At 45.1% G+C, this 21,887-nt stretch overlaps 10 protein-coding genes across 10 annotated transcripts; 1 reads left to right on the forward strand and 9 right to left on the reverse strand.

The window, feature by feature from the left end:
• Positions 1–21: 21 nt before the first annotated feature.
• KUCA_T00001375001 (uncharacterized protein) lies at positions 22–2,608 on the reverse strand (the record flags this gene model as incomplete). Its single annotated transcript, XM_022603546.1, has 2 exons — positions 22–2,402; positions 2,455–2,608. The coding sequence occupies 2 exons, from the start codon at positions 2,606–2,608 to the stop codon at positions 22–24; spliced, it is 2,535 nt and encodes an 844-aa protein (XP_022457417.1).
• Positions 2,609–2,836: 228 nt separating this feature from the next.
• KUCA_T00001376001 (uncharacterized protein) lies at positions 2,837–3,727 on the reverse strand (the record flags this gene model as incomplete). Its single annotated transcript, XM_022603547.1, has 3 exons — positions 2,837–3,413; positions 3,479–3,654; positions 3,713–3,727. 3 exons carry the CDS (start codon positions 3,725–3,727, stop codon positions 2,837–2,839), a joined length of 768 nt encoding a protein of 255 aa, XP_022457418.1.
• Positions 3,728–3,957: 230 nt separating this feature from the next.
• Positions 3,958–4,830, reverse strand: KUCA_T00001377001 (uncharacterized protein; the record flags this gene model as incomplete). The annotated part of the gene is made up of 2 exons (XM_022603548.1): positions 3,958–4,663; positions 4,718–4,830. The coding sequence occupies 2 exons, from the start codon at positions 4,828–4,830 to the stop codon at positions 3,958–3,960; spliced, it is 819 nt and encodes a 272-aa protein (XP_022457419.1).
• A 568-nt stretch (positions 4,831–5,398) lies between these two features.
• KUCA_T00001378001 (uncharacterized protein) lies at positions 5,399–6,598 on the reverse strand (the record flags this gene model as incomplete). Its single annotated transcript, XM_022603549.1, has 1 exon — positions 5,399–6,598. One exon carries the CDS (start codon positions 6,596–6,598, stop codon positions 5,399–5,401), a length of 1,200 nt encoding a protein of 399 aa, XP_022457420.1.
• Positions 6,599–6,828: 230 nt separating this feature from the next.
• KUCA_T00001379001 (uncharacterized protein) lies at positions 6,829–8,295 on the reverse strand (the record flags this gene model as incomplete). The annotated part of the gene is made up of 2 exons (XM_022603550.1): positions 6,829–8,141; positions 8,202–8,295. 2 exons carry the CDS (start codon positions 8,293–8,295, stop codon positions 6,829–6,831), a joined length of 1,407 nt encoding a protein of 468 aa, XP_022457421.1.
• A 574-nt stretch (positions 8,296–8,869) lies between these two features.
• KUCA_T00001380001 (uncharacterized protein) lies at positions 8,870–10,747 on the reverse strand (the record flags this gene model as incomplete). The annotated part of the gene is made up of 1 exon (XM_022603552.1): positions 8,870–10,747. One exon carries the CDS (start codon positions 10,745–10,747, stop codon positions 8,870–8,872), a length of 1,878 nt encoding a protein of 625 aa, XP_022457422.1.
• Positions 10,748–11,105: 358 nt separating this feature from the next.
• On the forward strand, positions 11,106–14,012 carry KUCA_T00001381001 (uncharacterized protein; the record flags this gene model as incomplete). Its single annotated transcript, XM_022603553.1, has 1 exon — positions 11,106–14,012. One exon carries the CDS (start codon positions 11,106–11,108, stop codon positions 14,010–14,012), a length of 2,907 nt encoding a protein of 968 aa, XP_022457423.1.
• Positions 14,013–14,112: 100 nt separating this feature from the next.
• On the reverse strand, positions 14,113–17,799 carry KUCA_T00001382001 (uncharacterized protein; the record flags this gene model as incomplete). Its single annotated transcript, XM_022603554.1, has 1 exon — positions 14,113–17,799. The coding sequence occupies one exon, from the start codon at positions 17,797–17,799 to the stop codon at positions 14,113–14,115; it is 3,687 nt and encodes a 1,228-aa protein (XP_022457424.1).
• A 286-nt stretch (positions 17,800–18,085) lies between these two features.
• Positions 18,086–19,595, reverse strand: KUCA_T00001383001 (uncharacterized protein; the record flags this gene model as incomplete). The annotated part of the gene is made up of 2 exons (XM_022603555.1): positions 18,086–19,486; positions 19,572–19,595. 2 exons carry the CDS (start codon positions 19,593–19,595, stop codon positions 18,086–18,088), a joined length of 1,425 nt encoding a protein of 474 aa, XP_022457425.1.
• A 395-nt stretch (positions 19,596–19,990) lies between these two features.
• KUCA_T00001384001 (uncharacterized protein) lies at positions 19,991–20,947 on the reverse strand (the record flags this gene model as incomplete). The annotated part of the gene is made up of 1 exon (XM_022603556.1): positions 19,991–20,947. One exon carries the CDS (start codon positions 20,945–20,947, stop codon positions 19,991–19,993), a length of 957 nt encoding a protein of 318 aa, XP_022457426.1.
• Positions 20,948–21,887: the final 940 nt, after the last annotated feature.

Consider the following 21,887-nt stretch of genomic DNA (forward strand, 5'->3'; position numbering starts at 1 on the left):
ACCTCATTTCGATATTATTAATTACTTATTAACCTGCTTCACATCCTCGGTATTCGGCACCTTGCGAGCAAGAATATTACTGAGAACGACCAGCGCCTCGTAAATCACACCCGATCTAGCTGTTCTGAAATGTCTGACCATTTCTTGGAGAACACATGTAGAATCTAAATTGAGATTCCGGTATCTGTCTGGTGTTTCATGTGTGACAAGGAGTAAAAAGTTGCCCATTGCATCTCGGCCATGAGGCGTTTCAGGATAATGGATCGAATCGTCGACCAGATATCCCAGAGAGTCAGTGTCGATTGGATCGTTCTGGTTTGCCTCTCCCAAAATTTTCCGTTCAATACCGCTATCAGACAGAGCCTCAAAATAACACCAACACGTCAAAGTTGCAATATACAAGCACCAGTTATAATGCATGGTACCGTCGACCTCCCAACTATCCAGGTTCACAAAGCCCTCCCTTAAAAGCTGCAAGGCATGCATCACTGCCTTCTCAGTTTTGCCAATTTGCTGACTCCATTGAAGTACTGCCTTTTTGGCCATATCGTAGGTCTGTTGGGTGACTCTGCGTCCAAAAATGTGCTCTGCGCCGGCATAGATTTGGAGAGTAAACATATTGGACCATAATAAAATGTTGGCCGAATGATATAGAGCTGAGTTAGTAGTTGCAAACTTGACCAGAAACCTCTCTGATGACGAATTGGCAACCATTCGCGAAACTCTGCTATAAAACTTCTCAAAATCTTCCTTCCAACAGTCATATGCTTTGGCCATAAGAGTCTTCCACGCATAGGGATCAACTTCCAACCCCAACGATGTGTGTTCCTTTCTTTGCATGTCCCAAGCTATGCTCATCAGGCCATGCAAAATAAGAACCCTTGATAAAGGGTTGATGGAAGGTAAGTCTCTCGAGCAATTGAGATATTTTTTCAACGTCGGCAAGTAAAATCTCTGCTGGCCCTCAGACTTCCTAAACTTCAACCATTCGGTACTTGAGGGAGCGTTCCACAGATTTAGATCGGCAGGTAGGTGTATTCTTATCTCAAAAGCGGACATTCCCAAAGTCTGGCCAAAAATGGTAGCATGCTGAACATCCCAGAGGAAAGTGAAATAAGCAACTCTTTTCTTTGACTCAATCTCGATCCATTCTCTCCAGGATTTCTCAGTATCTAGGCCTTCTTGTTCCTTTTTAGAATATACAGGTCCAACAGTGGAAAGACAGTCAGATTTCCTGAGAATGTTGATGAGAACACCATGAAAAAGGTTGGATACTTCGTGCTGCCTCATTCCACCTTTATTTCTTCCGAACGTCTCAATCAACAAAAGAGCCTGGAGGACCCAAAGCTCGGGTGTTGCACTGAAATGAGGCGAACTGAAAAGTGACCCACGAATCAAATCATGGATCTCCACGGCAGCACGATGGGCTGCCTTGGTGCTGTACGTTGCTCCCAGTGTTATCATGACTATCAACAATAAGCTGTGAGTTTGATGAGGATCAAAGCTAGAGCAGTGTATTATCGGGTATGTGATGTTAACTTTAGTGAAGTAAAGTTCCAGGAATTCTTGCAAGAATTCCAGACGAAAAAACTCGCTATTCCCGTCAAACCCGTCTTCAATAGAGTGTCTTGAGGTGGTGGAAGCAACAAAATCCAGTAACCTCAACCTGTCTTCTTCAGTAATTTGAGGCAGAATCTGTTCTAACTGGTCTAGAGACTCAAAGTTGTACTTGTTAGCAACTTCAGGAGACAGTTTTTTTGTGGCGAAGAGGAAATCCTGACCGCTAGAACTCGTGGAAGAAGCTTTATCACTCAACTCATGGTTGGGGAGGGACAAGTCGTCTAGATTCTCAAATATCCAAGAATAATCTCTAAGCGTTGCAAACGGCTTGCCAAAATCAGCCATGAAATCATTTGAACCAACAAACGGATGTTTGGCGAAGCTTCCTTCCGAGGCTGTTGATCTGTCCTGCAGATCAGGGTCATACTTGCTGTTGACGGTGAAATTATGAGAAATAGTATAATCTGGCGATTCCTCAGTGGCTGTTTCTTCAGAAATACCAGGAATTCCTGAGAGAGTATCTGTGGCCTGCACGGATGCAACATTTGTGCCGCCATCTATAGTATCAACTTTGTCAATATGAGAGTCTGCGATTGACGCCGAGTTTAGTTCATTGGGAATATCTGGAATGACGTGGTTGGTTTTTCGGAGATGCGGAACCTCAAAAGGTTTTCGAACACTTTTGTCTTCTAATCCTGAGTCATTTACCGACATGTTGCGCCTTCTTCGACCAGCAGAATAACCTAGCTTAGGCGTCCATGACTTTCTTCGGATTATAAGATCACCCAACCCAATTCCTCCAGCCTCCTTATCTTTTTGTTCATGTCTTCTAATGTGACGCTCTATTGAAGAGTCAGTAACAGAGCAATTTGTATTCAGTTGCCCAGTACTTACTTAGCAGATCAGGTCTGGAGAATTCACCATCGCATCTGGGGCACCTGAGCTTATCGGCTTTATGGTTGAGCAGATGTCGCGTCAGATGGTCTCTTCTCTTGAATGTAGCCCCGCATTCAGTATTAGGACAAGCATGATGTTTCTCTGTTGGCATTTCTTCAGAAAATATGTTAGAAGAGAATGTAAAATGGGGGATGAGTGGAGGACAGTTTTCTCTAGGGTGGGAATTGGACCTATTTTATCTTACGTGGGTGAGCCCAACCGATGTGCCTTAATTATGCAGGCAGGCAGATAAGAGATGCGGGCGGGCTGCATTTCTATTGGGCGCGCAAGCCCAGAAAAAAATTACAAAAGATTACCTTCCAAAATGTATATTATTTATTCACCATTTTGTGACACCAGCATCGACCACTATGTCCTCTCCGACCAAATAGCTGCTAGCATCACTGGCTAGAAATACGCACGTCCCAGCTATGTCTTCTGGATCTGCGACTCTTCCGTTCATAGTCTCTGAACCCCAGTCCCTTACAAGATCAGGAAAACACTCGGTCATGGCAGTCTTCACATAACCAGGACTAATGGAGTTTGCTCTGATCCCATATTTATGTAGCTCAGCAGCAATTGGTGCCACCATAGATCTGACTCCTCCCTTTGTTCCACAGTAAGCACTGCTTCTCTGCGATCTGATAGCGATATATGATCCCATACTGCAAATGAATACGATGCTTCCCTTTTCAGTTTTATTCTTGATCATCAGTTTTGCTGCCAACTGTGCTGTGAAGTAGGATCCTCTGAAATTGATGCTGTTGAGGTGGTCAAATTGTTCATAAGTGGTGTTCAAAAACTCAAGGTTTTTGTTGATTCCCGCACATGGCACGCAAATGTCGAGATTTCCACCAAAGTCTTTAGAAAACTGTTTGAACCCTTCATCCAGCTTCTCCGGGTCTGAGATATCAACGCTTGGTTTGGTTAGTTACTTTTTTTCACGTCTTGTTCCACCTTTAATCTCAAAATCAGAACTCACATGTAGTGGACAATCTTCACTCCATGGTCTTTCTGAAGCTGCTCTATATTAGCAGTATTCTCGATCACGTCAAAGATTCCAACATTGCATCCCGCTTCGATAAGACCTAAAGCACACGCAAGACCAATGCCTCTTCCACCCCCTGTAACCAAGGCGGTTCTACCAGAGATGTCAAACTGACAGGTGTTAGTAAAGTTTCATGCTGAAGATCGTTTCCCGATGGTTATTTGTTACCTTTTTGAAAGCCATTTTGCTTGAGGATTTCTAGGATTTCCGTGATGTTGAGGGGGATATGACTATTTAAATCAGTGCTTATCTGCACATCTCGAGATCTAGAGTGGGGGTGATTTGCGAGCTACAGATAAGAATCCAAAAACATTAGTAGGGCACTCGATAATGTTGAGCACAATTACGATAAATATATAGTAGTATACTATGTCTTTAGAAACAATTTACCACGAATATACCACGACTCTGATTTACGATCTCATCGTAGTTGGATCAATGTTGAGCTTTTTCAGCACTTCCTCGGTAGATAACGGCATCTCTGCACCTTCTGGTGCAGTATGGGTCTCTCTCCAATCCGCAGCCATTTCTCCCATAGTAACCCACTCAACACCATCGTGTTTGTTTATATGCTCGATCAAACGCTCGTGCATCATCAAAACGTGTGGTCTACCTGAGACATCAGGGTGACAGGTGATTGGGAAGATGAACTCGTCATACTCGCGGTAGAAGTAGTCGAAATGGTCTCTCCAAATATCCTCAATATCTCTTGGATTGGCCCAGCCATTACTGTCTGGAGTGTTTTTGATGAACATCATTGGTGGTAAGTCGTCAATATACCAATTGCCGGGAATTTCAACCAGTCCTGTCTCCTGGCCTCTCACCAATGGCTTCATCCACTCCTTGGCCTTCTTAGTGTAGTCGATCTTAGTCCATGTATCGCCAGATCTAAACCAATATGCCTGACAATCGTGGTGAGACATTGAATGGTCATACTCAATTCCGTAATCCATTAGCATCTTGACTCCTTCTACGGAGGTCTCCCACCAGGGAGCAACCGAACCCTTGGGAGGCTTTCCGCAAAACTCGGTTATGAGTCTAAAGGTTTTGTCCAATACATCTCTTTGTTGCTCCAATGTCATATCGACGGGATTTTCGTGTGAGTAACCGTGCAACCCACTATTTCAGGGTGTTAGTCAAGTCCTAGGTTGTTACTTCGAAAGCATCACATACATTTCGTGGCCCTGATCTCTGATCATAGCACACTCCTCTGGGAAAGTCTCAAGAGAATGGCCTGGAATGAACCAGGTACCTTTGATTTTGTATCTGTCCAGCATCTTTAGCATTCTTGGGATACCAACATGCCCAGCAAAAAGACCTATACAAGTTAGTTAATTAGCCGGAATTTTATTGGTTTCAGCAACTGACATACCTCTTGAAATATCGCTGGCAGAGTCCTCACCACCATAGGATCCCAACCATCCAGCTACTGCATCAATGTCAATGCCATAGCAGCACAAAACTCCTAGTTAACGTCAGTGTTCTGGTCTTGATCGATAGAATCAAAGCTGTCACGTACTTTTCTTGCCCATCGTTAATTGATCAGCCAATTGATAAATAGAAAAGAAGAATAAAATAGATCGATCTGCCTCCAATACCGGCAAAACCAGATTTTATAGTCCGTACAAGCTAGGTAAGTTTCAGGGTTTGGGATTGGCCAGGAAGGGTCGCCTACTGATAAGGCTGGGCGGTAGCTAAGGTGGGGGGATCATCGATTACCCGATTGGGGTTGACCGACGCCTTATCGCATCGCACCGAGGGACGCTAGTTGATACTTGCGGTCTAATATCAATTTACATCAAAGGATTTGAAACTTGCAAGATATTAAATGGTCTTGATTACAAAATAAATAGACTAGACAAGTGATAAATTGGAACTGTGTTTCTTGAAACTTTTCATTGGCTTAAGCCCCCATTTTTCAAGCATTGCCTTATCCTCGTCCCAGCCATTGCACATAGTGGTTAACATCTTTTTTCCACTAAAAATCGCATTACAACCAGCCATAAAGCAAAGGAACTGCTCTGTTTCTTTCATGGTATATCTTCCAGCAGCCAACCTGATGATGCTTTTAGGCATTACCAGTCTGGCAGTAGCAACAGTCCTCAAAACAGAATCAAACTCCAGCTTTATGGAGTTTTTCTTGGTTAATTCCTCAGCCATTGGGGTACCACGAATAGGTACTAGCATGTTGATTGGAAGAGATTCGGGATGCGAATCCATTGTAGCCAGAGTGAAGAGAAAACCGATGTGATCCTCACGAGTTTCCCCCAAACCAAGGATTCCACCAGTACAAGCTTTAAGGCCTGACTTTTGCACATTCTTTATGGTTTGCAGTCTATCATCATAGGTTCTGGTGGAGATGACTTTGGGGTAGTGCTCTCTAGAAGTGTCAATATTGTGGTTATATGCGGTAAGTCCTGCTTCTTTCAAGGTCACAGCCTGCTCTTCATCCACCATTCCCAGAGTAACACACGTTTCCAGACCTAGTTTATTGACTTCTTTAACCATTTCTCCAATCTTCCTGATGCCACTTTTGCGACCCTTCATGTCTCTCCAGGCTGCCCCCATACAAAATCTGGTGGCTCCGTTTTCTTTAGCCTCCACAGCAGCTTTCACGACATCTTCAAGTTGAATGAGTTTCTCAGCTTTAAGGCCAGTGTCGTATCTGGAGGACTGCGCACAGTACTTGCAATCCTCAGTACATCCACCAGTTTTAATACTTAGTAAGGTACAAATTTGGACTTCCTGTGGATCATGGAAATCACGATGGTGCAACTGGGCCTGGTGAAGCAGCTCCAGCAGAGGAGTATTGTAGATTTCACGCAATTCTTCTTTGGTCCAGTCGGTTCTCGGGGATTTGAGAGATCTTGCTAATTGTAATACAGATTGTCTTTTTGTTGCCTCAAAACCTTTTTTTGAAGAGCTGGCCAAAGCGTCTCTTGAATTGGCTAGGTCTGTCTTCAGCATATCCCCCACAACAGTTGACATTGAACGAAATTTGGTCCACATGGCCAGTCTTTTGGAAGCACTTTTGGTCAAAACTTGGAAGCTCATTTTTATGGATATTTCGTCTTTGTCACTTTCGAAACCAAAAATTTTAGGAAGAGGAACAAAAGGTCGCAGTAAAGCGTTGGAAGACTGCTCGCCTCGTACATTACATGATGACTCTGAGTCATTTCCCTTTTAGGCCAGTTTGTCATGCAATAAACCCCATTTTACTCTGTGTATATAACTATTAAAATTTCCGTATAAAACAAACCACCGATTAAGAGCATTGTACCCTATTATTCCTCCTCGCTTTCATCCTCACTTCCGTTGGCACCTCCATTAGTTCCCTTTTTCTTCTCTTCCTCCTCAAATGAATCAATCGCTTTGTCAAAGTCGTCATCGAAGTTAAAGTCCTCGTCATCGTCCTCTTCTTCTGAGTTGGTAGCTTTTCCGTTCAGTTCGGGGGTTAACATGTCTCTCACCTCCTCGCGCTGCTTGATCTCCGAAGTCCTCCTTCTCGTACGCCTAGCTATCTTCACCTCGGCCGCTTCATTTAACGCTTTCATACTCGTGGGCTTCGTCGCCTTTGGCATGGATGATCTCCGACTTGAAGCTGAGCCTCTGCGACTTCTTGAATTGGCTTGGTTTTGCAAAAGGGGCGTCTCATCCACAACTATGGCAAATTCCGAATCGGTGTTGCCGTCTGGCAAGAACGCATCCTCCCAATCGTCCAGATTCTCGTCCCAATCATCCTCGTCGAAGAATGCGTTCGAAGACTCCAGTGGTTGTATTTTGTCTTGATTGTCCTGGGAAGAAGGAGAGCTGCCTTCCATGACCTGTGAAATTAACTTGACTGTTGCTCTGTCTTGGTGTTCTGGTTCGGCCTTGCCGGATGACTCATTATCTTCTTTAACATGTCCATTTGAACCCTCGGGTGATAAACTGGCACCCAGCAGAGGTGTCATTGAATTCGCTTCCTTTGTAGCCTGTTGTTGCGATTTCTGCTTTTTGGACTTTGCAAGTCCCGTCTCTTCGATGTCCGAAATTTCACTCATTGGCGGTGCTTCACCAGCCGATGTCTTATGGTGATTCGTCTTTGTCTTTGCATTGACATCACTCGTTTCCATCATTGACGAGCTCTTGAGCTTCTTTGTCCTTGATGGACTGGTCTTCAACTCGAATTGGGTTGACAGCGATGGCGTAGACACTCCCATCCTAGATTTGGCCTGAGTCTTCAACTTGCTAAATTTTTTCGAAAGCTTTTCGGGGTTCCTCGATTTGTTCATCTTCAAGACTCCTCCAGAAGGCTCCAGCTTGAAATCCTTGGCGTTGTTGTCATACAAAAGAAGGAACTCTGTGGATGGTGTAGCAGTAGATCCACCAATAGCGGGGGAATTAGGAGTGCTACTATGAGGCGTACCCTTGTGAGCAGAACCCAACACACCATCAAAAAAAACATATTTGCCATTGTTTTTCGAGTGTTTTGAGTCCACGTGAGCTCTCAAAATGTAGCTGCCCTCCCCTTTAAAAGAATTGATCGGATCATCAAGGGTGTCTTTTACCAGGTCTAGAGGCATACTCTGGTCAATGGAGTCCGGTCTAAACCCATCTGGAAAAATCAGTTAGTTTTTAGCCCAATGGCATCCAATATAACACTTCAGTTACTCACATCGTATCCCAAAATTCTCAATCCGCTGTGCAAACAGCAGACTGGAGATGTCTATCTCGTATTCGCCGTCTGGAATCATGACACTACTAGACATGGTGACCTTTCAAGAGATAATCCGAGCTTGATTGTGAAATTTGTCCGATAGAGTTTGTCGAGATCAAGTGACAATTGAGAGAAGACCGAAAAGGACGCAGTACAAAAAATTGCGAAAAATGGACTTGTCATAGGAGAAGGAGGGGGGAAGGGCCGATTACTGCTTTAAAGTTAAAGTTAGCCGTTTCGAAAAATCGAGAGACCTCCCAGCCCCGGGGCTTTGGTCTTTTCCGTTTGTCCCTTTCTCAACGATTTTGTTGAAGTTTGTCAATTTTATTTTGAATTATTATGAATATCGACAATGTGATTTATTTTCTGTAATTTTTATCGCTTTTTTATATATTTTAGGCCAAAATTGCTGTCTCTTTTAAGTCTGGATTAGGCGATGGATGAATTCCAAAGGCCTAGCCTGCATGGATAATGAGCCGATGAGGAAAGGCATTGATTGACTCGGGTCCAAATTTTTCAGTCCTTAATAGTATGACATATCCAAATTATCCCATTACGGCAACGGTCAATTGAATGCTTGTATATATTATGGACACGTCAAATACTGTCTGACAGAAGCATTTTCTTTATACATTATCCAAATCAGAGTCACTTAGCAGTTCCACAGAGTCATCGTCATGTACAGTGGTATCTTCCTCGGAGTCCACCACTGGGTCGGAATCATCACTCTCCAGTGCACCCTCTTCCTCGGCCTCAACATCCACGCCATAGGTCTCGAGATCCGCCTGTCGGGCATTCTTGACCCGGGTGAAGTAATCGTCCTCTTCGTTCTCGATCACGATCTCGGAGTCGGCATATATAGGGTTGTTGAGCGACCCTCCCACTCGAGGGTATCTCGTTCTCAGCAGGCTCTTCCTCGAATTGAGAATTATTGGTTCGTAGAATCCGTCCAATAAGAGACAATCACTGGAACTGACCCGGGAGATCCCAGAAAGTCTTTTCAGTTTTCTCAATCTGTAGTCTTCAAGCTCTCTGTTGGTGTTATTCTGCTTCTGTTGCACCTTCCATTGTCTAGAAAATTTCAAGTTATCGTGCCTTTTCGTAGTTCCAATACTTGACTCAATATTTCTCATGTGTATTCTCACGGATCTCATTGCTATATTTCCTTGGTACTCTGGTAAACCCCTCGTACTGCACAGATCGGCTATCGACAGGTCGTCGATAATCTGCAGCAGCTGTGCGTCAACCTTGAGGTTTGCGGGGTCAAACCCGGTATAGTTTTCCAATAGCCCAAGATTGAAGGACGTTGCTTGTGAGCCAAAGTCCTTGAGTACATTTGAAACAGAAGCAACGTCCACGTTGATGGCTCCCGCATCACTTTGATCTGACAGTTTGTACTCTCCTATCTGTAACTTCCTAAAGTTCAGAATCTCTTCTTCTTTATGCTGTGTCCCGTAAATTATCTTTCCCAATGCGTTGAATATGCCCATGTTGGTTTCCTTCCCCAAAGTGGTGATGCTCTTCGAACCTTTCGAGTGAAATCGTGACCAGAATTGGAAGGATATGATTGCCGATCTCACGTCTCCATAGTTGGTCGATAACGCGTTTATTTCCTCAAATGCCCGGGTCTTCGATACTCCTTTTGCCTTGAAGAGCTTTGTCTCTCGGTTGTATATATTGGTTAAACACTTCTTGAGATACGTCTTGGCCACGGGGTTGAACTTGATCCGCGACACCCGCCTATGGAACAGAATTTCACGGTCAAACACAGTCTCCGCAATAAAATTGCGGTTCAATCCACCAGACACGTACTCTTGTGGAGTTTCATACTCAGTGACAATCATCACAACCGGAGGCAGGTCATTCTTCTCGCTGATATCAAGCCATTCTTTTAGCGACGTCAGAAACTCTTCTCGCGTCTTGTCGTGGTAAATGTTCGGTATATCTTCAACCACAACAAACCTCTTGTTGTTGCCAGTTAGCACAGCACATTGCCTCATAAAATTGCTGAAAGAACCCATTGTGGATCCAGTCCCACCACCAGCAGACACCATGCTTTGTGGATTGATATACTCGACTATTGGATTGGACACATCTGGAAGTAGTTCCCGAGCCACCAGCTGAACCGCCGTGCTCTTGCAAGACCCTGAAGGGCCTGAACAAATCAAAATTCGACAGGAATACCCAAATATGGGGTCCGCGTGCAGCATGCTTGTCATTGCCTTTTTTAGATCCGTGAGTTTTCGAGGATGTATGGCTATTTCGCCCAATAGTCCGGGCTGGATTTCATTCCAGGGTTTATGCAAAGTTTCTGGGTTTAAGCCTGGTATTTCTGGCGTTTTCGTTGTCTTGGTTGTCTTGGCTAGCTTTATCACTGGCCTAATCTCTTCTTCTTCAATGGTGTCGTCTTCCTCCGACGAATCTGTCTCAACCATATAGCGCTTTCGCACTTTGGTCTTCCTGCCTATTCTAGCATCTTCCTTCCTGTTTTCAGCCATCACCATCTAATCCTCCACTAAGATCTTTCAAACCAAAACAATAGTTTCAAGGTTCCCGTTTTGGGTTGAGGCCTCAAGTCGTGTGCAGATCTAATGACACACTCAAATATGGCAGGTGGTCTCATTTCGGAGAGTAGAGAGAGATGTAGGGCAGATATCGGGATAGCAAACAGGTCTCTCAATATTTTTAAACAGCATTGAAGCGATTTACTCAGAGTTTATAGTGGGATCAGTTTCTTTTAGCGGAGGAATTGATATTAACTGCTTGTTAACGTGACGGAAGGATCCACGCCATATCAGGAGGACTGAAGCGCTAGGGCAGCTACTCTTCATCTCCGCGTCCTGACTTCGGTACTTTCTCCAAATGTCTTCACCGAGAAAAGGGTCGTCTTCAAAGGCCAGCAATCACTATCATCACCACCAGCTGCCATCTCCCGGGTCTGATGGGTTATCGCCGCGGTCCGCTCCATCTACAAGAGCAACCACTCCAGACAGGGACTCTGATTCCAACAAGCTATTCAACAAATATACAGAACTACTGGATATCTCGCCCCACCATGTGGAGGGCGGAGTCCCAGTGTTCAAGCCTACCATTGACGAGTTCAAAGATTTCTATCTATTCCAAAAATCGATCAATCGATATGGTATGCAGTCAGGCATAGTGAAGGTGATACCACCGCAGGAATGGATCGATTCGCTTCCAGAGCCTGATTCAGAGGTGCTTTCTAGTGTGAAATTCCAGAAACCTATAAGTCAGCAAATCAGTGGAACCAATGGACAGTACGCTATCCAGAACATCGAGAAGCAGAAGAACTACAATCTGATCCAATGGAAGAAGCTAAGCATGGAGTCGAACTTCCTGTTACCTGTTCCAAGAGGTGAAAACCGGGAAAAGCCCAAAATTTCTGAGGAAGAAAAGTTTTTCTTTGATAAGGCCAAAAAGGCTACAAAAAACGAGATTACGCCGAGTCTCTTTGAGAATTTCCCTTACAACATCGACACCTCCATGTACACACCCGAAAAATGTGACTTTCTCGAACAGCAATATTGGAAAACTTTGACCTTTTCTTCACCTTTTTACGGTGCTGACTCTCTGGGGTCACTTTTCCCTGGCAATTTTGGGCCTTGGAACGTTGCCCAACTGCCGAATCTACTGGATTATCTGCCTGAAAAACTACCTGGAGTGAACGACGCCTACCTATACGGCGGATTGTGGAAGGCTACATTCTCCTGGCACACAGAAGATCAAGACCTGTATTCTATCAACTACCTCCATTTTGGCGCTCCAAAACAGTGGTACTCGATACCTCAGGATCAGCATGAGAAGTTCTACAATGCCATGGCAGCCGTTTATCCAGAGGACTACAAGCACTGTTCAGAGTTCCTAAGGCACAAGACCTTTTTGGTATCGCCAGCATTTCTGTCGAAGCACGGTATTCATGCAAACAAGATTGTACATAGAGAAAAGGAGTTCATCATTACTTATCCATACGGCTACCACTCTGGGTTCAATTACGGATATAACCTAGCAGAGTCTGTGAATTTTGCTCTTGAAGAGTGGCTGGACATTGGGGTCATGACGAAGAAATGTGAATGTGTGTCTGACTCTGTGGGAATTGACATGCGAAAGTTCATGAAGAGGTTGAATGGTGATTACTCCATTACGGATGACGAATTAGAGGAAGAGGACGAAGAGGACGAAGTGGTTGATGAGATGGAAGAAGATACTACTATTCAAGTTAAAAAGCAAAAGGATGCTACTGCAAAGATGAAAGAAGTTCTTCCGGCTCCCGCGGAAAAGGTAAAGTCTCCTCCCTCTCAATGCGTTCTGTGTCCTAAGAATCTCTCGAAAAAGCTTCTCAAGTTGAAGAGTTTTGAGCTTCTTGAGGTGGTGGACTTTGCGCGGACCAAAAAGGTACACTATGCTCATAGACTTTGTGCACAGTTCATTCCCGAATTGCAGATCTTGAGCAAAAATGAATACATGGCTTCGGTCGAAGCAGGAAAGGAACCAATGAACATAGAATCCGAGGCAATTAAGTCGGTGTCAGCTGAACCAGATGTCAACCCCAAACAGGAAGTTCAAGACGATCGGGATATTGTTCTCGGGTTCCCCAATATACCTACGGCAAGGAGACGTCTCAAGTGCAGTGTTTGTCGTCTTGAAAATCCACAGAGGTCCGGAGGTTGCTTCCAGTGTGGCCTTGGAAAGTGCGCTAGATCTTTCCATGCCATGTGCGCCTTGGGAGCAGGTATTCTGCTTTGTAATCCATCGGAAGGTGGTGATGCTGACGGAAACGAGGGACACAGATGCAAACTCCACAGGCCCAGAAACAGCACCTACTCAGACGAGTACGTCAAAAGTTACCTGGACTCTATACAACCGGGAAAGTATATTCAGATTTCTGTTGGAAGCGAGTGGTTTGCAGGGGAGGTGATCTGTAATAACAGAGGGGAGTCATCTGTGGAAGTTAGTATATTCTCCTCCAAACTTTCAGATCGATTGGAAATCATGTATGAGAACGTGCTGATTCCAAGCGCGAATTCACTGGATATTTCGGCCAAGAATATCTCGCTTCATGCACAGAGAGATGAGCACACCAGACTGCTCGCTGAGTTGGAGAAAAATAAGCTTAAGCAGCAGTCTAAAAGCGAGGAGCAAGAAGCAAAGAAGGCACAGAGAAAACTCGACAAGATGAAGAAATTGGATGAGAAAAAACGAATTGCAGAGCTGGCGAAGCAGAAACGTCTACTGGAAGATTTCGATGTAACAGGTTATTCGTTTCCCTCGCTTTCCAAGACTGTGGACGGCAATTTCATCGTTGAGGTTGTTACCTCTGAGCAGTCCAAAGAGCCCAAAGAAGTCATGGAAGATTCTGCAAGATGGTGGTACTATAAACTGAAAGATTCCACCGAGCAAATTGCTAGATACTGCGATAACGCCTATTCAAACGAGCCCAATGACCCCATCTACCTCCGATTTCTCAAGAAAAGAGCTCAGGAAGCGAACAGAAAGAAGCGCAAAGCAGAGCAGGAATTGCTGCAGACGCAAGCTGCATTGAAAGTCCCGAAACTCGAAACACCGTCACAGCCTTTGGTGTCTATTCTACAATTCCATTCTTTCACACCACCTCCTGTTCATCAGGTCCAACCAATCTTGGCACCACGTTGTGAAGCTTTCAATCTGCCAGAGATGAAGACTTTTGTAAACGTTGCTCTCCAATCACAGGCTTCAAGTGATTCTCTTCACGATACTGCAGGGCAGAAATGAAACCCTGGTTATGAATCTTTTCTTTTGCTTTTACATTTTTTTATGGGTTTTTAGGTAATAATGAATTTTTGTTTCGCACTGATGGTTACATAGTCTATTACTATATCTGACCAATAATCGTAAGAATGCTGGTCAAGGCGTCCATCTTCATCTCTTCTGTTTGGCATGATCCAAAGTCACCCTTTAGCAATGAAGCAAAGTCACTTTGCAGTCCTAATGGCACCAGAGCCAATTCATCTCCACTAACCTTCGCCTGGGCTTTCTTGAGCTTGGATGTATGTTCCATCTCTTTGGCAGCTTCTTCTGCAACGTCAACGATTTTGCGATCGATTCCACACATTGACGCAACATGCATACCAAACGAACCCAAGGAAGCACCAGCTTCCAGCTTGTACAGGAAGGTAATGTTTTTGGACTCCTCGTCAACCAGGATGGCCATACGTTGGGGCTTGACTCTTGGATGATGCCTGAAAGAAGCTCCCAAGGTACCGTAATGTGTAGCGAAAAATCCGAGCGATTGTATGTGAGTTGCAATGTGGTGAAGAACGGCCTCAGCAATCGCGAAACCATCACTGGAAGAACCACCTCTTCCCAACTCGTCAAGCACGAGCAACGATCTGGGGGTCGCGGTGTCCAGCATTCTTTTCGTCTCAGATAACTCCACAAAAAAGGTCGATTTTCCTTGCATGATGTTATCATTGGCACCCAGTCTTGTCATAATTCTATCAATTGGAGTCAGACGGGCAGATGAAGCAGGCACGTAACAGCCAATCTGTGCCATGACAACAGCAATACAGGACATTCTGAGCAAGGTAGACTTACCTGCAGCATTAGCACCAGTCAGCAAGGAAACCTTGGCTGAGTTGTCGACGCCCAAAGAGATATCGTTTGGGATAAAATCATGAGTACCAGAAGCACCACCTGGTGTGAAGCATGGATGACGCAGATCCTTGAAATCAATCATTCCTTGCGTACTGTTCACAAAGACTGGACGGGATGAACATGTTCCCAACGACTCAGAGGCTCTCGTGAGCGAAATAATACAATCCAAAGCAGCCACACATCTCACGACGGGAGCCCACAAGGTTTCGTAGTCTTCGTCGAATCTAGCGTACATTTGTCCTTGCAACGATTCCATCAAAATCTTGTGAAGCTCTCTGGCTTCCATCAGTTCTCTGACCAGTGTTTTCACCTCGGGGGACCAGTACCTTTTGACTTTAGAAGTGGAAGCCATCTGTTGCCAGTCTTTTGGAACCTTCGAAGCAACCTTCACAGGAACTTCAATCAAATAGATCTCTTTTCCACTGTCTCTGTAACATATCTCTTGAGATTTGTACTCACGTCTGTACTGTCTAACGAGAGCTTCGAGACTTTCTTCAAGGCCCTTGATCTTATCCAGACTTGCATCAAATTCTTCCTCGACACCTCTCTCTGGTACGATGACATTCTGGGTGACTGCTAGTTCCCTGTCGAATGCATCGGTCCACGCATTAACACGAACCTCCAGATTAGGAGGCATTGTGCAAAGAGTGGTACCTAGAGCTCCAGAGATACTCTCGAAGCTCTCGCCGTAACTTTCCTTGAGGCTCCTCACAAGTTTTGCGATCGACTCGAACCCTTCAATGACCCGGGAGAAATCTTTGACCTGCAAAGTACCTCCGTGAATTCTGGCTAAAAGTCTTTCCAGGTCAGGAATCTTGGAAAAGGTAGACTCAAGAACGTATCTCAGATCACCATCGTTCAGCAGGACATCCACAGAATCGAGTCTATCCTCAATCTGCTTCTGTTGAAAGAGAGGATGGAAAATCCATCTCTTGAACTGCCTCTTACCAAATGGGGTAATGGCGCGGTTCAACAGCTTGAACAGGGTTCCTTTATCAGAACCATCAAAAGAGTTTGCAAAAATCTCCAGGTTTTGCAAGGTAACACCATCTAGAGTCATATGGGTGGATTTCTTCACCGCATCATATCTTGTGATGTTCCCCATTGAGATGATAGGCTTATCCAGCTTCAATGATTTGAGATACCACATAAGCGCACCAAAGGCACTAAAACCAACATGGTGGTTTTCCTGGTAGTCCACAAGGATCTTGGGATAGTTCGAATAGTCATCCAGGTTCTCAGCAAGGAAGTATTTGCCTCTGGTGAGCTCCTCCCACGTAGAATCGTAATCGAGAAACTCATTTCCAGGCTTCAAAAAGTTCCAGAGTGAACCCGGAGCCGAATTGAACTTCAACATCTTGACGACAGAAGACGAGATGTTCGACTTTTCTGCTAGAATCTCCGTTGGGCGGATCTGTGCCAGCAAAGTCTCCAACTTTCCGCACTCTGAGTCATCTTCAATCTCGGTAAGTTGGATAGCTCCAGTGGCAGTGTCGACGAATGCGACACCAAATACTTTGGAACCATCAGGATTGGTACATTCTTTGATGGCCAGACAATATTTGCCCATATCATCGGTAAGCATGGTCTCCTCTGTCAAGGTACCTGCTGTGAGGACACAAGAAAGCTCTCTCTTGATGATCTTCTCTTCTCTGGTGATTGTCTTGCCCTTCTCTCTAATTTCTTTGGCAAGCATGGACTCATTCTGGTTAACCTTAGCAACCTTGAAACCTGCATCAATGAACTTAGATGCCCAGTAGTCAAAAGACATCTCCGGGATACCCGCAAGTCTCATGTTTGCCCTTCCACCACCGGCCAGTTTCAGATCGAACTTGTCGTGAGCAATGTCTGCGTCCTTCTCATAAAGCTCGTAGAACTTACCTTTCTTGAAAAATACAACACAGTCGTACATCTTCGACTTAATCTCCCAGTACTGCTTCTCAAAAGGTGTGAATCCGGCCCAAGCTGATTTGGGAATATACAGGGTACGCGGATCATACTCTGGATCTTGCTCCAAATGTCCATCGGCGTCTCGAATTTCCACAAGCCATTTGTATCTCTCCTCGTTTGCCTTGGCGAAGTTCTTCTTTGGAGGACTGATGGCGCCGTTTGAAGAGGGTGTCGCCTTTTTAGCAGGGGTAGTTGAAGAGACGTATGACGAGGAGGCCCCAAACTTGCTGGCCAAATTGGAACTTTTGAAACTGGAAGTTTCAACTGCGGTCTTTGTTGGAGTCACGTTCACTTTTGAGCTTTTGACTTTAGTCTTCTTCGGTTTTGAAACCTCTTCGAAGATTTCAAGGTCGTCATCGTCAACGTCCTCGACCACGGCTTCATCTTCCTCTGCATCGTCAGGAACTATGAAGTCATCGTCATCATCTTCTTCATCCTCGCTGGACTCAGACTCGGCCTCAAACACATCGTCATCGTCGCTTTCCACGATTGCCTTGGCAGTTTTCCTCTTCTTTTGGGTGCTCAGCACGATGTCTTCGTCTTCGTCTGAGTCGTTCTCAGCGTAGTCAATTCTCTTTTTGTTCTTGCGGGCCACAATTGGCGATGACTGAGGCTCATTGTTTAAGTTTTTAGTCTCTTTTTTCTCCATTGAGACGGGGGTTTGCGAGACAGTGCTTGCGAGCCTGTTCTTACTGCTTGCCACAGGGGTCCCCGCGATTTTCGTCTCAACCTTTGTAACAGTAAGGTCTTCCGTGTCACTGATAGCAGATGGACCAGGTGAAGAAGAAACCGGCGAGGGAAGAGCATCTTCCGACTTCTCGGAACTAGGCTCTGAAGGTTCTGGAGCCTTACTTTTTGAAAAGAACGACATCAGAGATGCTTGCTTCAGCTTCCCGTTGGAGGCCACAGAAGCAACCTTCTTGACCCCCTTCTTAGAAGTGGTTGCACTTGACATTATTACTTCCCAACCGTGTTGGATATCCTTGTCACGCAATCACACAAGAAGAGTTGTGTTCTTAAAGAAGGGCCATAAAAACACGGGTAGGAAAGTCGCGTCTCTTAGTCGTGCAATAACCGCGTCAGATTTGCGCCGCACCAAAAGGGGTATCAAATTTGAAAAAAAAAGACTAGTATTAGATTCAAGCATTATATTTAACCAAGCTGAAAATGTGATGGAACAAACAAGAATTTAGATTATCAACGAATGACATACTCGAGCAATTTCCATGGCATCAGCGCCGTTACATGATAATCTCATACTTCACATCATGCTTGATCGTCTTATTTGGCAGAATGAAACTGTTCAAGACATAGCAATCGTCTGAAACCACAGTATTTGATCCCAAAATACATATGTTTCCCGTGTCCCTCACTCCAATTACCTGTTGCTGAGCAGTAACCGCCGACTTGAGTTTCCCCAGTGCCTTGGGGCCCTTTCTGACGATTTCATTAAGCGTGGCCAGGTTGACCCCAGTTCCTTCTATCCTACACCATTCCTTCACCTTGCATCCGTACGAAATAATCGAATTCAAAACGATGGAATGGGCGTGGATCTCTGTATTTGGTAAGATAATCGAGTTTGATATCCTCGCGCCCTTTTCGATGGTCACATTCTCACCAATCGAGACGTAGGGCCCAATCTTCACATCATCTGCTATGGCGCAAGAAGGATGGATGTAGACGGGAGGAACGATGTTGGCAGATGGCTTAGCCAAAATCACCACTCCTTCTTCATCCTCGCCGGAAGATGAGGAGGCAGAATTGGACTTGTTTTCGTCGTTGGAAAATATCTGACGATGACGGCTCTGATACACCTTATCAAGATACAATTCGTTGGCAAACAGAGCACCAGAAGGCGTCTTGACCTGTTTCCAAAACCCTTTGTATTCGTAAACGTACGTAGTGCTTGATTCCGGCAGATCTTTCAGAATATCCTCTTCCAAAGAGATCACGTCCTCGTCAACGAATTCAGGATGGGCCACATCGTTGGCAATGCTGATCTTGCTGATCTTGGCGTTGGACAACCGTCTGAACAACCTCTCGTTGAACATGTAGATACCACCATTAATCACGTTCGAGATCTTCGACTCTGGTTTCTCAACGTAGTGCACAACTTTGCCATGATTGTCACTCACAATGGTGCCAAAATTGGCACCCGACGAGGAGAACTCAGGCCCATTCAGTGCGAGGAAAAGATTGTAATCCTGAATTTTCACGCCAAAAATCACCGCATCCACTTTTTCGAAGTTCTGCTTTGACTCATAGAAATTGTAGATGTCAACTAAAGGATACGAACAAACAATGTCTCCATGGATGACAAAGAAGTTGATTGGGTTACCTCGGAGGATCTCTTCTCTGAAATGGTACAATCCACCGGCCGTGCCCAGCGCTTTAAATTCTCGCAAATACTTGATGGAGATTTTTCTCTTTTGGAACCTGAATTTGACCTGATAATCGTGAATAAAATCGCTGAATGTAGAGGCCTCGTAGAACCCTATCAGTAAGATCTCGGTAACCGTGGGGACCAGCAAGACTGAGTCAATGATGTGGGAAAGAATAGGCTTTCCAGCTATCGGAAACAAAACCTTGGCTATATCCAGCGAAAGAGGCCTGAACCGCGTTCCACGGGTATCGCCACCAACCTGTAAGAGTTAGTAATGCTGAACCCCTAGCCGTGCCTGGTTTGACGTAAACACTTGCTGCACGGGGGCACAAGACCATACTCACCATAATTATCGCTTTGGATGACATTTTGTGCAAAGATGAGAAGATTTAGTTGATTATGTGCTCTGACCAACAATAAACCGTTAAGTATAAAATTTGGCTAGTCGGAAAGAAAGAAATAGCCTAACATTAGGAAACGGAAGCGTAGATCCCCCGTGTCAAATGAGCGGCGTATTTAACCCCGGATCTGGCTTAAGAGTGGGAGCACTTCTGCAGCTGAGTACAATAGGCAATGAACGAAATTGGGTATTTTTATATGTACTCTTAACGAAAAAACAGAAAATGTAAGGTCCTAAATGGCGAACGATGAATGATGAACCCAGTGCCGAAAATTATATAAAAATGGTGAAAGTGACGATTTATAAGCGAGCGTGAATCGTGATGCAGATGAATGTGAAAAATGGTGTGATGAGGTGACGGGCTCAGTATGTCGATGTGCAGTATTGTCTCATCAATGTCTCCAGCTGGTGTTCCTCTCTTGCAACAACCTCGTCCAGAGCAGGTTCACCGAGGATAACCACATGGTTGTTGAGACCAGTCTTGATGGCGTTTGAATGAGGCAGGTTTGATCTTTGGACCACCGGGGTCTGATATTCATACTCGGAGCTTGACGAGTACGATGAAAGTGTGGAGCACACCGACGAGCTTCTGGAGTGAGACTCGTACGGCGCCGAGGGTGATGAACCGTACGACGAATTCTGAGACGAAACTGTGGTGGCCACAGAAGATGAAGAGTTGGAGGAGGAGAGAGATGGCATTGCGTATGAGAACGACGAGGATCTGTGGTGAATATGGTTTTGTCTCTGTTTTTGGATCAAGAGACTGCGACGGATCTTGGCAGATCTCCTGATATCGTTCTTGATTGGTTCCAAGAACCTTGAAAGAGTGGGAATTAGGTCCTTCTCCTCAACCTTCAAATCCCAGTCCAACAGATACAGTAATTGTCTCTCCATGAGGTTCACGTCCTCTCTTGAAAAAAATCCCTCGGTTGCCCTCGTCCAGTGCTTGTTCTTTGGCGATGAGTCGTTGTGATATTTTGCGGACAGGATCAGGCATGCCAGAAAGATTCTGTGTCTAGTACATGGCAATGCCTGGGCATCCTGTGGAAGTTTGGCCTTCAACTTCTCTAGGTATACAAGTGTTGACATTAATGTCCCCGTGTAAACGTTTGTGTATCTCACCAGCTTGGTGATGAAGGTCATCAAAGAAGGTAGCACTCTTTCCTTAGAGTTCTTCTTTGGCGAGTGTGGAGGCGACAGAGGATATGCTGTTTCAGTTTTGTCAGGTATCACCTGCAAAGTCGCAACCACCAAATGGTGGATCATCTCCTGCGAAACAGGAGACTTGAGAAAGATTGAGAGAGCTTGAGAGTCAGACATTGGGGAAGGTGGACCTGAGACGAGTTTATGCTCTGGTGAATTCAAGCTAGAGTGGTGCAAAGTGACTACCGATCGAATGAAATATCAGAACTAAAAACAACAAATCCAAACAGAACGGAATTTGCAATATATATGAGCAAGTAGCGTGCAAACAGGCACCGCGTGGGTCTTCGAGCCATCACAGACTGTAAACAGGCACTAAACAGGCGCAAAACAATACAATACGCGCTACCGACAGAAAAGGAGTTGATTCACATCTTGCCGTAAGCAGCTTCATGCATGTCGGGCATGGACTCCTTCGATGCACCTCCTTTTTGGTAAACACGACCCCGTTAACTATGTAGTGTTATGGCCAAATTATGGCCGCATAGGTTGAGTCTCCTGCGGAGCGCGTCTGGCGCGTGTCTCATACCCGTTTCTAGTAAAAGACGAACATCTTTAGAGGGCAAAGTTTGATCTAGCGACGATGCTATCAGACGAGAGCGTATTAATTCTGTGCTTGACTATGGACTAATGCAGTCTGCCACAATGCTCAGGCTTCGTAGGAACACTTTGGCAGAGATAAAATAAAAGCATGCTTTTTGGAAGGGGGGATTGTTAGGATTATCTCTCGACAGGCGTCTCAGTCCAGAATCCAAGTCGCGGCAAATAAGCCTCAGCAAATTTTTCAGATGAGCCAGCCCTGCCTCGAACTCAGACAGAATTCGCAGACCAAGACTGATTTCCCAAAACGGCCCGTAGGTTCAGATCGGTCGCGTCTGAAAAGTTTTGGCTCATATGCATTCGTGCATATCCTCCCCCTTCTGCCCTCTCTGCTAATTGGACCACTCTCCACATTCTCCACCGTGCTTCACTAGCTTATTGTTCTGTGATCCTCCTGCATGTGGTAATTCGTATGGCTAGCTTCTTAGGCATTGCCAGCGTTTAGTGAGCCGCGTGT

The sequence above is a fragment of the Kuraishia capsulata genome, genomic scaffold (assembly GCF_000576695.1).
Source record: "Kuraishia capsulata CBS 1993 genomic scaffold, Kuraishia_capsulata_scaffold_2, whole genome shotgun sequence".
In the NCBI taxonomy this organism is placed as follows: domain Eukaryota; kingdom Fungi; phylum Ascomycota; class Pichiomycetes; order Pichiales; family Pichiaceae; genus Kuraishia; species Kuraishia capsulata.